Below are 14,985 nucleotides of genomic sequence, written 5' to 3'. Positions count from 1 at the left end.
TTTATTTCACATGACACAAAGTTCAGAGTCAGGGCAACTCCAAGACTGGTTATGCAGCTGAACAGTGTCATGGAGGACCCAGATGTTTTTCATTTTTGTACTCAGCCATCCTCAGCATATTGGTAATTTCTTTCATTATAGTTGCAAGATGGATGTAGGAGTTCCAGATGTCATTTGAAGAAATGGCCATGTCCAGCAAAGAGGCAGTGTTTCCTCTTGTGTATCTCTGTTTATGACTGAGGAAAACTTCTTACAGATGCATTTAGCTAATTTCTACTCAGGCCCCATTGGCCAGGATTCATTCACAAGCCCATGCCCTGGCTGACAAAGGCTGTTGTGTAGACACGAGTCACTGGCACTGAAATGCCAAAGGAGGTAATAGTGGGGAAGAGGATATGCCATAGGAGAAAGAGTACAGTGACAGGAGGCAGGTTAAAAAAACCTGTATTTAGTTTAGTATAGTAAGGCATGCATTATGCAGATGCCAGTCTTATAGAATCATATAAATACAGAGATGTAAAGCACAGGAAATCACAAGTGCAAAATCATGAGGCCCAATCCAGGTCCTTGAATGCTTCATTACCTTCATGGAAAATCTTTCTCCAGTAGCTATCCTCAGCCTTCTCCACATTTAACATCACTACTCTAGTGGGAACAGAAAACAGCTGTGTTAACAAGTCAGAAGAACCGTTTGCTTTATTATTCAAATTGTAGAGTTCAGGGAAAAGAGGATGACACTCTGTTTTTCAGGAAAACTATAAAATGTGTGGGGATTACAAAGATAATGGATTTTTTTAAAGAATCTTACATTTTTATTAGTAGTTCTTTTAAATAGTTGTAGTTTACTGCATATTCTTGACTCAGAAACTATGTATAAAAGTTATCCAGGGTTGTCCAACCTGCAGCCCATGGGCCGAATGTATCCCAGGATAGCTATGAATGTGTCCAACACAAAATCATAAATTTACTTAAAACATTATGAGATTTTTTTTTGTGGCTACATGTCACCGCATATTTAACGTGTGGTCCAAGACAACTCTTCTTCTTCTAGTGTGGCCCAGAGATGCCAAAAGGTTGTACATCTCTCTCTCAAAATAAAATGGTCAGTCCACGTCCTTGCTGGTGTGGCTCAGTGGCTTGAGCACCACCCTGAGAACCAAAAGGTTGCCTGTTTGATTCCTAGACAGTGCACAGGCCTGGGTTTCCAGCCAGGTCCCCAGTAGGGGGCACGTGAGAGGCAACTGAATGCTGTCCCACAGCAGTATTTCTTTCCTTCTCTGCTTCCCTCCCTCTCTCTCTAAAAATAAATAAAATATAAAAAAATATTCAGTCCATTATATATACGCTAGGTGCCATTAAATATGTACATTTAAAGTTGATATTGTTGTACATTACCTGTATAATTTGGACTGAATTGAATTAATATGTTAATAATTAACAAAATATGAAAATTATATCTAGAAATTACATATAATATCACACTTCGTTTCTTTCCATTTCCTCAGGTGGGGTGGGGTGGGGTGGGATGGGAGAGAGAGAGAGAAATAGCAATCACTTGCTTCACCTGCTGTCTTGTTGGTCTTTAGGCAGCTGCAGCAGAATCACAGAGATGTTTCTGAGGAATGTTACAGTGCTAGGTTGATATCCTAATCTGTTGCTGCTGTTGACTTTTTTTTCCCAAAAACCATTTTTATCTATCTGCTTTTGGTTCTTCATTACATATTAACTTCCCACTGTATTTCATATTTCATACTAGATTTTTAAAGTTGAAACATCTGCTAATCAATGTAGTATTAATTTGTAGAAGCCTGTCATCTACACTAGAGTCGAAAGCGTCCGGCACATAATAACCTTCCATTAATACTTGTTTAATGAAAGAATGAATGAATTGTTTATACAATATTGAGACTTCTAACATAATTGTAATAATTTAAGGAAAACAAATATTGGATGATAACCTGTATTTTCTAACATTATTTACTTTTAGAAAATATGGTACTACCCATCTTCTGAAAAATTAAACACCATATTTTCTTTAAAAACCTAAAGTGATATGTTCATTGATAGCTTGGTTATTAAGACATAAATAGTCAGGGCATTACAAATGTGGAAAAATGAGAACATATTTTGAAAGGAAAAATTACAGATACAGGTATATATGATACATTAATAGAGGCCAGGAATACAGTGAAAGTAGAATCTTGTAACTCTGTATTGTGCTTTATGTTTCCCCCAAAATATTTTTTTTCATGTATGGATCTGGCTGACTGTCTCTTATATCTAAAATTTAAAATGTGTTATTTTTATAGCAGTTATTCTTGGACACACAAGTAAATCAATGTGTATATTCAAAAGATGTTTATTTTTGAGGAATAAAATTGTTAAGATAAATTTATTCCTTTATCTAAACATTAACATTTATATATTAAAGTATGCTGTTTAGTTATAAATCTTGTTTTGAAAATGTTTTTGTGAGTACACTAGAAATGCACCTTTTTATTTTGTATAACATTAAAAAAATCTTTTAAAAATACTATGAGATGAATAGGATGTAAAAATTGACATTGTTAGCACAAGATTCATGTTAATGTTTACTCATGTAAATAGTACAAAATACTGCCTAATTAACATGGTTGGTAAATTTTTGGTACTTTAATTTTCTCTGTTATTGTAAACCATGCATAAAATGCTTGCCTATTGAGAAGTGCAGAATTGTCAGAGCTTAAACAGCTGACATCTGCTTACTCTCTTAAAAAAAAAAAAAGGAATAACAAGCCATTTCAGCCTAATCTACCTCAAATGTGTTCATGTAAATGGAGGTCCATCTATTGACCTGTATTCTTTTCAGCTCAGGATTGGTCCACATGGTTTATGAAACCAGGAAGGCTGATTTGAAATGCAGATGTCGAGACAGTGAAGTACACCCTCCCCTTTTTTTCTTTGCTGTATCTGTCAGGGTGAAAAATGGCTTGCACAAGGGTCAGTCACCCATACTCACTTAATTACTTTTCTTGGACCCACAGAACTATCACAAGCTGTGGTGGATGCGGGAGCAGTTCCTCTTTTAGTACTCTGTATCCAGGAGCCAGAAATTGCTTTGAAAAGGTTGGCTGCTTCAGTCCTCACTGATATTTCAAAGCATTCTCCAGAGTTAGCACAGACAGTAGTGGATGCAGGAGCTATTGCTCACTTAGCCCAGATGATTCTGAACCATGCATGATGCTCAATTTAAAAATAAGTTAAAAAAAACAGACTTCTGTTAATCTAAGAAAATGGAAATGTGTATAGATTAATGTTATATCTTCAGGAATAATTTATAAATTATCATTGAAAACAGATGTGACTATATTATACATTTGGTCTTTTAATTATCCTGTAAGGAATAGACAACAAAGACATGACTGGGAAAAATATGTGCAATGCTAAAAATTAGAAGTAGCATCAGTATTAACATTAATCACTGAAATAAGGAATCATATAATGATTGAATCTGAGGACAGGAAAGAACCTAAAGTTTTTCTAGCTCACCACTATATATATTTAAGTGTCTTATGAAAATTTCCATATTTATGTTTATCTTTTTTATACCTTTCTAAATCTAATTTTCAGTTAATAGTCACCAATTAATTATGTCTTACGAGGTTTTTAAATTGTTAATGTTAACTAAGTAATGGAAAGTTCTTTGAAATGTTATCAGCATCATGCCAAAAATAAGATATTAGTTCTGCCTGATTTTTTTTGTATTATATCACCACATGTATTGTAAATTAACAATTTACATATTACATAATTAAGTAGTATTTATTCAAAGATTACATTCTTTGTTGATCTGCAATAGAGTTTTAAATATTCCATAGAACACTAAGACATTTAATTTGGAAATGAGGGAATTTAAGAAATTGGGCATTTAGGTATAAGACTAGGATGTGAATGTCTCAAGACTCAGAAATCTTAGGTTATGTTAGACATGTAATTATTTTTTCTTTTTATAAAGGAATTTGACTAAGTATAAAGCTTTGCACTGGACCCTAAGTAATGCTTTACTTTGGTTTTTGCTTGACAGCATCCGTTCTTTTCAGCTCTCAGTAAGATTGCAAAACATTCTGTGGATCTGGCAGAAATGGTGGTTGAGGCAGAGATTTTTCCAGTTTTACTTACCTGCCTGAAGGAGAGAGATGAATGCATGAAGAAAAATGCTTCCACTTTAATTAGAGATTGCAGACTATACACCCGAGGTTTAGAAAAAAGCTTTAACTACAATAATATTAGTTAGTTTTCATTATTAAGTAAAACTTAATTTGTATAAACTCAATTTTGTAATTAAGTAAAACTCAATTTGTATAAAAGGCGCAGGTGCTGTGCACATGGTTTGGTTAGGTCAGGTCAGGGTTTCTCATCCTGAGCACTGCGGACATTTTGGACTAGATAATCCTTTGTTGTGGGGGACTGTCCTGTACACTGCAGGCTGGATATTTAGGAGCATCCGTGGCCCCTGCCAGTTCCCACATCATGATAATCAAGATTGTCTTCATATATTGCCAAATGTTTCCCAGAGGACAAAAGTGCCCCTTGTTGAGAACCCAACTGAGTTGTATCAACTGGAGTTTGAAACAGAAATCTCAGTTTTTAATCATTTTCTGCTTTCCATTTCTAGATTGTGGGGACTGTAGACCTTTGCCATTGTTGTCATTTCAGGTCAGCTGAGGGGAGTGAGAGATTGTACAGTTCCAGGGAGGGAGAGACCACCAGGCCCCCACAGCCCAGTGTAACTGCTCTAGTAGCTGCTCTTACATGGTGGTTCCTGCTCTGAGTTTTTAGATGCCAAAGGCATAGAGATGAAGCAAGCCTGGGTGGATTCTGAAGTTGTGTCTTTTTCTGTGTATATCTTTGACTAATCAATTTCATTTTACTAAAATTTGAAGTCCTCATTCTTTATTTCACCTAATATTTTTACCTGGTTGAAATTTTTTATGGTTGAAGTGTAATCAGCTAGTAATCAGTGTTTGTGAAGGGGGGATAATTAGGCTAGAATAATTCAAATCTGACATTTTCGTTCAGCATTCAGTTTAACCTGCTTCATACTCATATGTTGTGATTGGGGCTTTCAGTAGTTAGCTAGTTATCAACTAGCCCTAGGCTTAGTGTCTAGGTGAGGAATTTTGACAACCATTAGAATAGGGATAAAAGTTGTGCCATCAATGCATGAAAAATTGAAGCACAAGATAAGCTCCTCACAGTGAGTATGTTTGTACATTCAAAATAGGATTATTATACTTGTATATTTCTTTAATAAGTATAGTAATTTCACTAAATCATATTTCAAATTTCACCAGGTGTTTTTAGGTCCTAAGTAAAAATGTTTGGCAATACTAAAGTAATATTTGAAGATTATCTTATGCTTTTTGGTCACAATTACCTATCTCTTCTTCCTTTCCCTTAACTTTCGTAGTTGATAGTTAACACAGGAGGAGTTGCTGCAGTGATTGATTGCACTGGATCTTGCAAAGGAAACATAAGACTGCCTGGCATCATGATGCTTGGTTATGTGGTGTCTCATTCTGAGAATCTGGCAATGGCAGTGATCATTTCCAAGTTTGTTCTTGCTTTATTTTCTTCTAGTTATTGCAGTGAAAAATTCTAAGACAAAGCAATAGTACTACTCTCCTACAGATTGTAAAATGCAGCTGACCAGAGTGAAAGAAACCTGAAGAATTCTTCAGCTTATTTTCAAAGTTTATTAGTAAGTTTCTGAAAGCAAAGTTTTAAGTAACGTTTACTTTGTAGACAGTTAAAAGTTTTACTCAGTATTTAATATCTACAAGTATCAATACCTCTGAGCATTAGTATAACATGGATTGAAATACAGTATTCAGTGTATTTGTATCCTGAAGGATTGACTGTACATATTCACAAACATGTGAAGCATACTTTGATTAAAGACAGCTATTTAAATTTTATATGCCCAGTAGTCATTCTCCCCTTTCCTGTCATTTGGGGTAGGAGATGACAATGGCTAGGACATCCTTCTTTTATCTACTTTCCATCAGGTTTCATGAACTCATTTCTCTTTTTAGATGGGGACAATTCAGAGCACATGTCAGATAGCAGCGTTTTGTGCCCTTGCTCTAGGAATTTGGCCTCATCTTAATTTACAACTTGGTAGTAACCCACCATACAGTGTAGCCCTAACACAGAGTAGGTATTCAAAAATATTGATTGAATGAATAAATATTGATCTCCTGAAGAATGCTTCAGAGGCTGTGTGTGTATAGCGTCTTTGGCAGCCCTCTAGGGTGTAGGTTTCTTATCAGCATAGAAAACCTGCTGCTGTATGTTAAACAGCAGTGTGGATTTTTTTTTTTTATCCCTTGCTAATCCTCAGAATAAAAAGGAGCCTCAGATCTTTATTTTCTACCTATTCCTTGACAATTCTTTACTTTACTCGCTTTTTATCCTACACTTTTTGTTCTTCTATTACCAAAGACTGTGACAGAGACTAGAACAGTAGTGCTGCTTTCTGAAGGGTCACTGTGGGGATATTACTGGGATTTTTGAGTCTTGGTTCTTTTGTGGATTGTCAGAAAGCTTACACATAGGAGGAATGATGAAAGAAGCAGCAATTGCTTCTTTATTTTATTTTTATTTTATTTTATTTTTCAAATATATTTGTCTTCATTTACCTGCCCCTACTTTCCCCTGCCCCTCCTGCCCCCACTTCACTCCCTCAATCCCTCCCCACCTTGGTTCCATCCATGTGTCCTTCATACATGTTCCTTGATTTGACCCTTCCCCTTTCTTTCCCCACTACCCCACCTCCCTCCTTTCCTCTTGCTTCAGTTGGTTTCTTTTTTCACTCAATGTGCAGCAATTGCTTTTGCTTCCTATATTTCCTCCCCAAGCTAACCAGTAGGTGCTTCCCTTCTCTGTCTAGGATTGCCTGCGGCCTCTCTCACCTGGCTCTCTCTCAGCTGAAGATGAAAGTGGCAGCAGCACTTTTAGGCAAACCCGTCTGTGTAATTCTTTCTTTTTCCTACACAGTAGTGTAAGGACTAATAACAGTACTTCACATTTAACTAAAACTTTATAATTTTCAAAGCACATTCATTTTTCTTATCTCATTTGCTGTTCATTACAACCGAGGCCAGTAAGTCAGAGTTTGGAGGATGGGGTGGAGGAGGCTGCCTTCCTTTCCTTCTTCTTCAGTCTTGTTAAGTCCCAGAGTACGGACATTGTGGAAAATTGCCTCATTTTGAAGACAGATCTGACCTTTTGTATTGGTAGACAAACATTTTAGTTGGTAAAAAAGAAACCAATGAAGAAATATGGCAGGTCTTTTCAGGAAATCGGTCTTAATAATCAAATTTAAAGGTACGAGGGAAAAAGTGTATATGATCATTTAGACTTTGATATGGTAGCATGACAATGTGACACTGATTTTTGTGGTACTAAGTTTAAGGTGATCAAGCCCTGATTATATGAAATTTTAAAGGGACTTATCTAAGAAAAAGAAAAAAGTCAAAACTATGAACAGTAAAATGTTAACAAACTCACAACTATCCAAAACTGAACCTAAAAAACAAAAATAAAAACAAATTAAGCAAACAACTAGAACAGGAACAGAATCAGAGATGGAGATCACATGGAGGGTTATCAGTGGGGAATGGTAGGGGGAGAATTGGGGAAAAAGACACAAAGATTAAGAAGCATAATTGGTAGGGACAAAATAGGGGGAGGTTAAGAATAGTTTAGGAAATGCAGAAGCCAATGAACTTATATGTACAACCCATGGACATGAACTAAGTTGAGGGGGAATGCTGGAGAGAAGAGGGGTGCAGGGTGGAGGGGATAAAAGGGAGAAAAAAAAGGGACAACTCTAATAGCATAATCAATAAAATATACTTAAAAAATAAGAAAATAAATTTAAGGTGATAATTATTATAGTCTCAAATTAGTTAGATAATTATTCCTGTACAGAATCTGTAATTATAATTTGTTTTGGCTATTTGATTCTCCCTTAGATATAGAAATTGTGATGTATTTGAGACGCTTTAGTTAATTATGTTTTGATTATTTAGGTAAAACTGAAGCCTAAAGTTCAAAATATAATCACATGCTATCTGTGTAACAAAAGTAATCATTTCTATTTTGACATTTAATCCTGTTAAAATAGGCAAAATTATCATTTAAAAGTTGTCCAAAATTAATTAAAATTTATTTACTATTTCAGGAAAGGTTTCAGTGAAAATATTTAATCTAAAAATGACATAAATAGAATTCTGGCTCACATCATTCATTGGATTTCAAATCTGTAGTACTGATTTTGTTGTCAGATTTATTATGCTTAGTGAAAAGATTATTTTAAAGGATTCTAAATTAATTTTTTAACAAAGGACAATAAAAGGCTTTAAAATCTAAGCATTTTAAAGCTGTAACAGTAGAATCTGGTTTTGCCTATATACTAATTTGTGACATCTGTGGTTTGGTTAAATGCTTCTTTATTTAGGGGAGTAAATGCTAGCAGAGATAGTCTTGGTTTAGTTGGATTGTAACAGATAATTAAGGTAAATTAGTTCTAGTCATTTTATTGACTTGAAAAAATGACAGCCCCTGTGATGTGCTCATTTATTGAACCATCTAGGGAAAAAAGGATTAAGGCCAAAATGATTTCTTCTAATGTTTGGGAGACATGGAAGACTCTTTAATCCTGCTCTAGAGTCATAACACTTGCTCTTTTGATCAACGCCGCAGGGTGTGCCCCAGTTGTCAGTCTGCCTGTCAGAAGAACCAGAAGATCATATTAAGGCTATTACTGCTTGGACCTTGGGACAGATAGGGAGACTCACCCCAGAGCATGCACAGGTTGTCGCAGTCACAAACCCTTTGCCAGTTCTGCTTTCTTTGTACGTGTCAACAGAAAGCTCTGAGGGTCTTCAAGTAAAAGTAAGTGCTTGTTGATGGTAGCCATTCTAACAGTTGTAAGGTGATATTTCATTGAGGTTTTAATTTGCATTTCTTTGATGATTAGTAATGTTGAGCATTTTCTCATATGTCTGAAGACCATCTGTATGTTCTCTTAGGAGAAAAAGTATCTACTCAGTTCTTTTGCCCATTTCTTAATTGAGTCGTTTGTCTTCCTGGCATTGAGTTGTATTAGTACTTCATATATTTTGGAGATTAACCCCTTGTCAGATGTATCATTGGTGAAAATATTCTCCCATTCAGCGGGTCCCCTATTTGTCTTCCTAATGGTTTCCTTAGCTGTGCAGGAGCTTTTTAATTTGATGTAGTCCCATTTGTTTGTTTTCTGCTTTGTTTCCAGTGCCTTAAGATACATATCAGTAAAAGTATTTCTACGTTGAATATCTGAAATTTTACTACCTCAGTTTTCTTCTAGGATTTTTGTGGATTCACGACTTACATTTAAGTCTTTTATTTGTTCTGACTTTATTTTTGTGTATGGTGTAAGTTTCTTTTTTTTTGCATATACCAGTCCAGTTTCCCCCACACCATTTACTGAAGAGACTGTCTTTGCTCCACTGTATGCTCTTGCCACCTTTGTCAAATATCAATTGCTCATGCAGGTGTGGGTTTATTCCTGGGTGCTCTGTTCTTTTCCATTGATCTGTATGTCTGTTTTAGTGCCAGTGCCAGGCTGTTTTTATTACAGTGGCCTTCTTGTATAGTTTAATATCAGGAGTTGTGATACCTCTAGCTTTGTTCTTCTCTCGCAAGATTACTAAGGCTATTTAGGGTCTTTTTTGGTTCTATATAAATTTTTGGGATATTTGTTCTAGCTCTGTGAAATATGCCATTGGTATTTTAATAGGAATTACATTGAATGTATAGATTGGTTTGGGTAGAATGATCATTTTAATGATATATTTTAAAAAAGTGAGTCTTAATTCTTACTGTTCTGTGAAAATTTGTTAGATTTTGACTCATTCTTAAAATATATGTTATTTAAAATGTTTTAATTTTCATTATGGATAATATTGTTTTTAGAGGTCAAGAAATACAAATTTATCAGCATTGAGGAGACTCTCCTTTTAAATGGGTTACCCTTGTCTCTAAAGAATCTGTGATACCCTTCAAAGAAAGTTTTCTGCAGGTGCAAAGTTGTTTGTAAAATGAATATCTGGTTGTTACCTTCTACATTCCTGCTGACATTTTTTATAGAATAGGAATTGAAGAATAGTAAAATTTTGGGATTAAAATTAGCTGGAGAGAACTTTACATTAAAAAATTAATCTTACATTAAATTAATCTTACATTAAAAAATTGAGTCCAAATGAATTTGAAGTGCTTCCAAATGTATAATGTAACTGCGCGGGAGGTGTTTCTGAAGCCATGATCTACCCCTCCTAACTCCAAGTTTGCCAGGTCTTTTAATTCCATGTCTTAAATTTGTTCCTCAAAAGAAAAATGTCCATACTATTCACAATATTAAATATTTTAAGACATTCATTAAAAAAAATCCAGCTTTCTGGCCAAATATTACTAGCTACTAAAAGTCTTCACAAAACATGAATATAAAGTAGGGTAGATTGTTCAATAGTCATAGAATTTCAAAGGAAAAAAAATGTTCTTCATTATACTATCTTGTTAGGAAACCATGTAACTTTTTAAAAACAGTTTTTAGAATTGACTTGGATTAAAGGAAGTCCACAGAAAAAATAATAATTCAAAGTAAAGTTAACAACAGTAAGTTAAATTATATTTAAATTTTAATTAAAACAATAAATGAACATATGAGAACATGCTTGCTGAAATTAGATGATACAATGAGGCAGGAAGTTTATTAGAACTGTATAGTTTAGGGATTCTGAAAGTTATATATAGTTAATCACTTATTTAATTATCAATTTATATATTTAAAATTTTATAATTTATAATTTTATAAAACTAAAGTCTATTTGGTTATGTGTACATGTTATTTCTCTACAAATTCATTGAGTAAAGTTGATTTCTAAGACTAATTTTTTTCACTTTTTATAAGACTTTCTAAATCAAAGCCATGATTTGATAGATTTGGGGCTCCCTTATATTTCTCTGGTGTTCACTGCATTCCTTGGCAATGCTTGGTAGGACAATTAAGATTGGCAATGTGCTAAAGCCATTTCCCATTTAAGAATTCTGGGATTCTTTGACTTTCTGGTTGAGAAATCACAACCACATTTTCAGTTTTGAATTGCTCAGGACAGGTTATTTATATATATGTAATTTTAACCTATATATGTAGTTCTATTTTGGCCTCAAATTTCTTTAACCCATTATCATTATTGTCTTTTCTTCCTTCCACATCCCTCCCCTAACCCCCAAATTCCTCTTCTTTCCTATTCCTTCTTCCTCACCTCTCATCCTCATGCCCCTTACTTCTAGTGATCCAGTCACATGTCTCTTCTGCAGCGTTTCTACAGGTATAAACTGTGCTGCCCAGGCTATAATAGTAATTATGTTCAACTTTTAGGTCATCAACAAATACATTCACTTTCAAATACTCTATCACCTTCAGATTCCCACACTTAACAACTTTTATTTTCCTGTAAGTATTGGAAATAAAGGAATACATGAGTTATAGCATGAAAAATTAATACTGGGGAGTCAATAGTAATTATAGCTGAGAAACCCTTGCAAATAGTTTCTTAGGAAGCACTATACAGAAGTGAGCAAAAGTATATTTACAGTTTTAATATAAATAATACAATAATTAATAAATGATAATACAAAAGTAAACTGTGTTTCACATACAACTGTAAACCTACTTTTACCCATTTGGTATACTTTTTATATACTTCCAAGTTTATATAACTTGGTTTTTAATTAATTATTATGATATTATAATGTATAAATATCGCTGGAGTAAAAGTAAGATAACTTTTATTGCATTTTATTTATTTATCTTTAAAAAGATTTTACTTGCTTATTTTTAGAGAGGGGGAACAGAGTGAGAAAGAGAGGGAGAGAGACATCAATGTGTGGTTGCCTCTGATGCACCCCCTTTTGGGGACCTGGCCCGCAACCCAGGCATGTGCTCTGATTGGGAATTGAACTGGCAACCGTTTGGTTGCAGGCTGGCACTCTATCCACTGAGCCACACCAGCCAGGGCCCTATTATACTTTATTTTAACAATGGTGGTTTTAGTAAAACACTTAGGTTTACTAGTAGAAGTTAAGGTTCCTTCTGCCTGCATTTGATATGATATTTATTTTCAAGAAACACACTGGGTATTTAATTAGAAAGTGGGATCTTTATCAGTCGTTGTTCTATGAGCACTCTTCCAAGGCTTTAAATTCATCCAAATATTTTTTAATGTAGGGGTTTGATTATTTTTTTTCTTCTCCAAGTTCTCTTGGATTGTATCAGTAATTGGATGGAAGTTCAAGTCTGTTTGTTTCGACACTATCTCAGTGGGAAAAGATGCAACCAAGAGCTTCAGAAACTGTCTAATGGTATTTCTCATTTGTTACTCTGGCAGCTTTCAAATTATAAGGCTATGTTGATGTTTATTTTGTCTCAAAGGCATGTCAGCTTCTGTAAGCTTTCTCTAATTTGTTCTGATGCAAGAGAACCAATGAGCAGCCCCTTATAATTTCTTGCATATTTTCACATAGATTTATTATCTGCCTGTGCCTGTATTATTTCAAATACCTTATTAAAAACTGAAAAAATACATCTTTTATTTAATAAACTTACCTACATGTGTTTTTAAAATATTCAGGCAGTTGCATTTTCATTTGTTTTGATTTAGAGGCATCCTACTTTCCATGTTAGTTTTGACATTTGAATAAGTTCATTATATTACCTTAGTTATAAAACTATTTCTAAGATAATTATTTGATTTATTGTGTTCTTATCATGATGTTTGTTAACTTTAACTTTTTTAGCAGCTTTATTGAAATATAATTTATGTACCATACAATCTACCCATTTAAAGTATACAATTTGTTGGTTTTTAGTATATTCAGAATTGTGCAGCCACACCACAATCTAATTTTAGAACATTTTTATTCCTCCATTAACCATCACTTCATATCTTCCCTATTTAGCCCCAGGCAACCATTAATTTACTTTCTCCCTTTGTCTCTTTTGGATATTTAATTTAAATGGAATTGTACACTATATGTGGCCTTTTGTTCCTGGCTTCTTTCACTTAGCATAAATTTCAAGGCTCATTCCTATATGGCATGTATTGATATTTTGTTCCTTTTTATTGCCAAATGCTATTCTAATGTATTGATGTACCATATTTTTTTTTTCAATTTACTAATTGGGTTGTTCCCACTCTTTGACTATTATGAATAATGCTGCTATGAACATTATTGTACAAGTTTTTGTGTAGACTGTTTTCATTTCTCTTGGGTAGATACTTAGTAGTGTAATTGCTAGCTAATACAATAACTCTGTTTAACATTTTCAGGAACTGCTGAACTGTTTTTCAATGTGAGCACCATTTTGTATTCCCATCAATAATATATGTGGATTCCAGCTTTCCACATCCTTGCCAACACTTATTATCTTTGATTTTTATTATAGTCATCCTAGTGGGTCTAAAGTGGTATCTCGTGGTTTTGATTTGTACTTAATAGTTAATCAAATAGTTAGTTAATACAATTGACTAGTTATTGCTATAGATAATCTTTTCATTTGCTTATTGGTCATTCATTTATCTCCTTTGGAGAAAAGTCTAATCAGACCCTTTGCCCACTTAGAAATTACGCTATTCTTGAGTTGTAAGGGTTCTTTTTGTATTCTGGATACAAGTACTTATCAGATGTATGATTTACAAGTATTTACTCCCAATCTGCAGATTACCTTGTCACTTCCTTGATGGTATCATTTGTAGCAAAACACTTTTAAATTTTAAAGAAATTTAATCTATATATTTGTTCTTTTGTTGCTTATACAGTTAGAACCATACCTAGGAAAACTTTGCCTAACCTAAAGTCACAAAATGTATTCCTATGTTCTCCTTTTGTTATAATTCTTTGGGACAGAATGCTTTCAGAACAAGATGAACTTCTGAATAAGAAACATTTTAAAATTTTAAACAGCTTTTAAAAAAATTTATTAAGCAAAGCAATAATGAATAATTTTATTATTCCTTTGATTTTTTGTGAAAAACAATTGAAATGGTATCAAGTGTTTGTACTGACAATTTTATTTTGTTAATTACTATTCTTATGTATATTACTAATAGGTAAAATATAGTGCTGCTAGTCACTTATTGTGGTTTTTACAACAGTTCTATGAGTAAATATAGAACTGTAGATGCTATGCTAGTTCATAAGAAAACCAGGCTCAAACTCAAGTTGCTCTAAATAGATAGATAGCCCATGACTTGTTCTCTGACATCATCATGTATTATGCTTGTATAAGGATAAACACTAATTACTAAATGTGGTGATAACCAGCAAAATTCATAATCTGTTATTCATTAAAGTAAGATATTACTTCATTTACTGAGTTAACTAAATAAAAGGATCTTCTGACATCATATAATTTCTTTCCAATCACACTATGAAGTTGTAAGAACTATTTTATTTTTCTAACACAGGCACATTTGCTAAAGACTATCAAATTTTACATTCAACATGTGACATGACTTTGTATGTAGAACACCCTATGGAATACACACACACACACACACACGCTAGAACTAATAAGAGTTCAACAAAGTTATAGAATATAATATCAAAATATAAAAATACATTTTTATATTTTGTTAATAATGATCAATTAAAATATGAAATTAATAAAATAGTTTTATTCACAATAGTATTAAAAAGAATATATTACTTAGGAATAAATTTAACAAAAGAAGTATAAGACATGTACACTGAAAACTGCAAAACATTGTTGAAAAAGTTTAAAGAAAATCTTGGTGGAGAGACATTCCATATTCATGGATTGGAAGATTCAATATTGTTAAGATGGCAATATTCCCCAAATTATTCTATATATTCAACAGATTCTCTATAAAAAAA

At 33.5% G+C, this 14,985-nt stretch overlaps 1 protein-coding gene across 1 annotated transcript in view; it reads left to right on the top strand.

The window, feature by feature from the left end:
• SPAG6 (sperm associated antigen 6) overlaps positions 1 to 14,985 on the top strand; it is a 70,843-nt gene that overhangs the window by 44,640 nt on the left and 11,218 nt on the right. The window contains 6 exon segments of the mRNA XM_054590867.1: positions 3,024 to 3,214; positions 4,064 to 4,235; positions 4,834 to 4,844; positions 5,450 to 5,596; positions 8,749 to 8,934; positions 9,078 to 9,085. Coding sequence (XP_054446842.1) covers positions 3,024 to 3,214; positions 4,064 to 4,235; positions 4,834 to 4,844; positions 5,450 to 5,596; positions 8,749 to 8,934; positions 9,078 to 9,085 — 715 coding nt within the window.

The sequence above is a fragment of the Pteronotus mesoamericanus genome, unplaced genomic scaffold (assembly GCF_021234165.1).
Source record: "Pteronotus mesoamericanus isolate MK-2021 breed Mesoamerican mustached bat unplaced genomic scaffold, CSHL_Meso_final contig_130, whole genome shotgun sequence".
Lineage (NCBI taxonomy): Eukaryota > Metazoa > Chordata > Mammalia > Chiroptera > Mormoopidae > Pteronotus > Pteronotus mesoamericanus.
The sequence above is the reverse complement of the archived record's forward strand: the minus strand, read 5'-3'. Positions and strand labels throughout refer to the sequence as shown.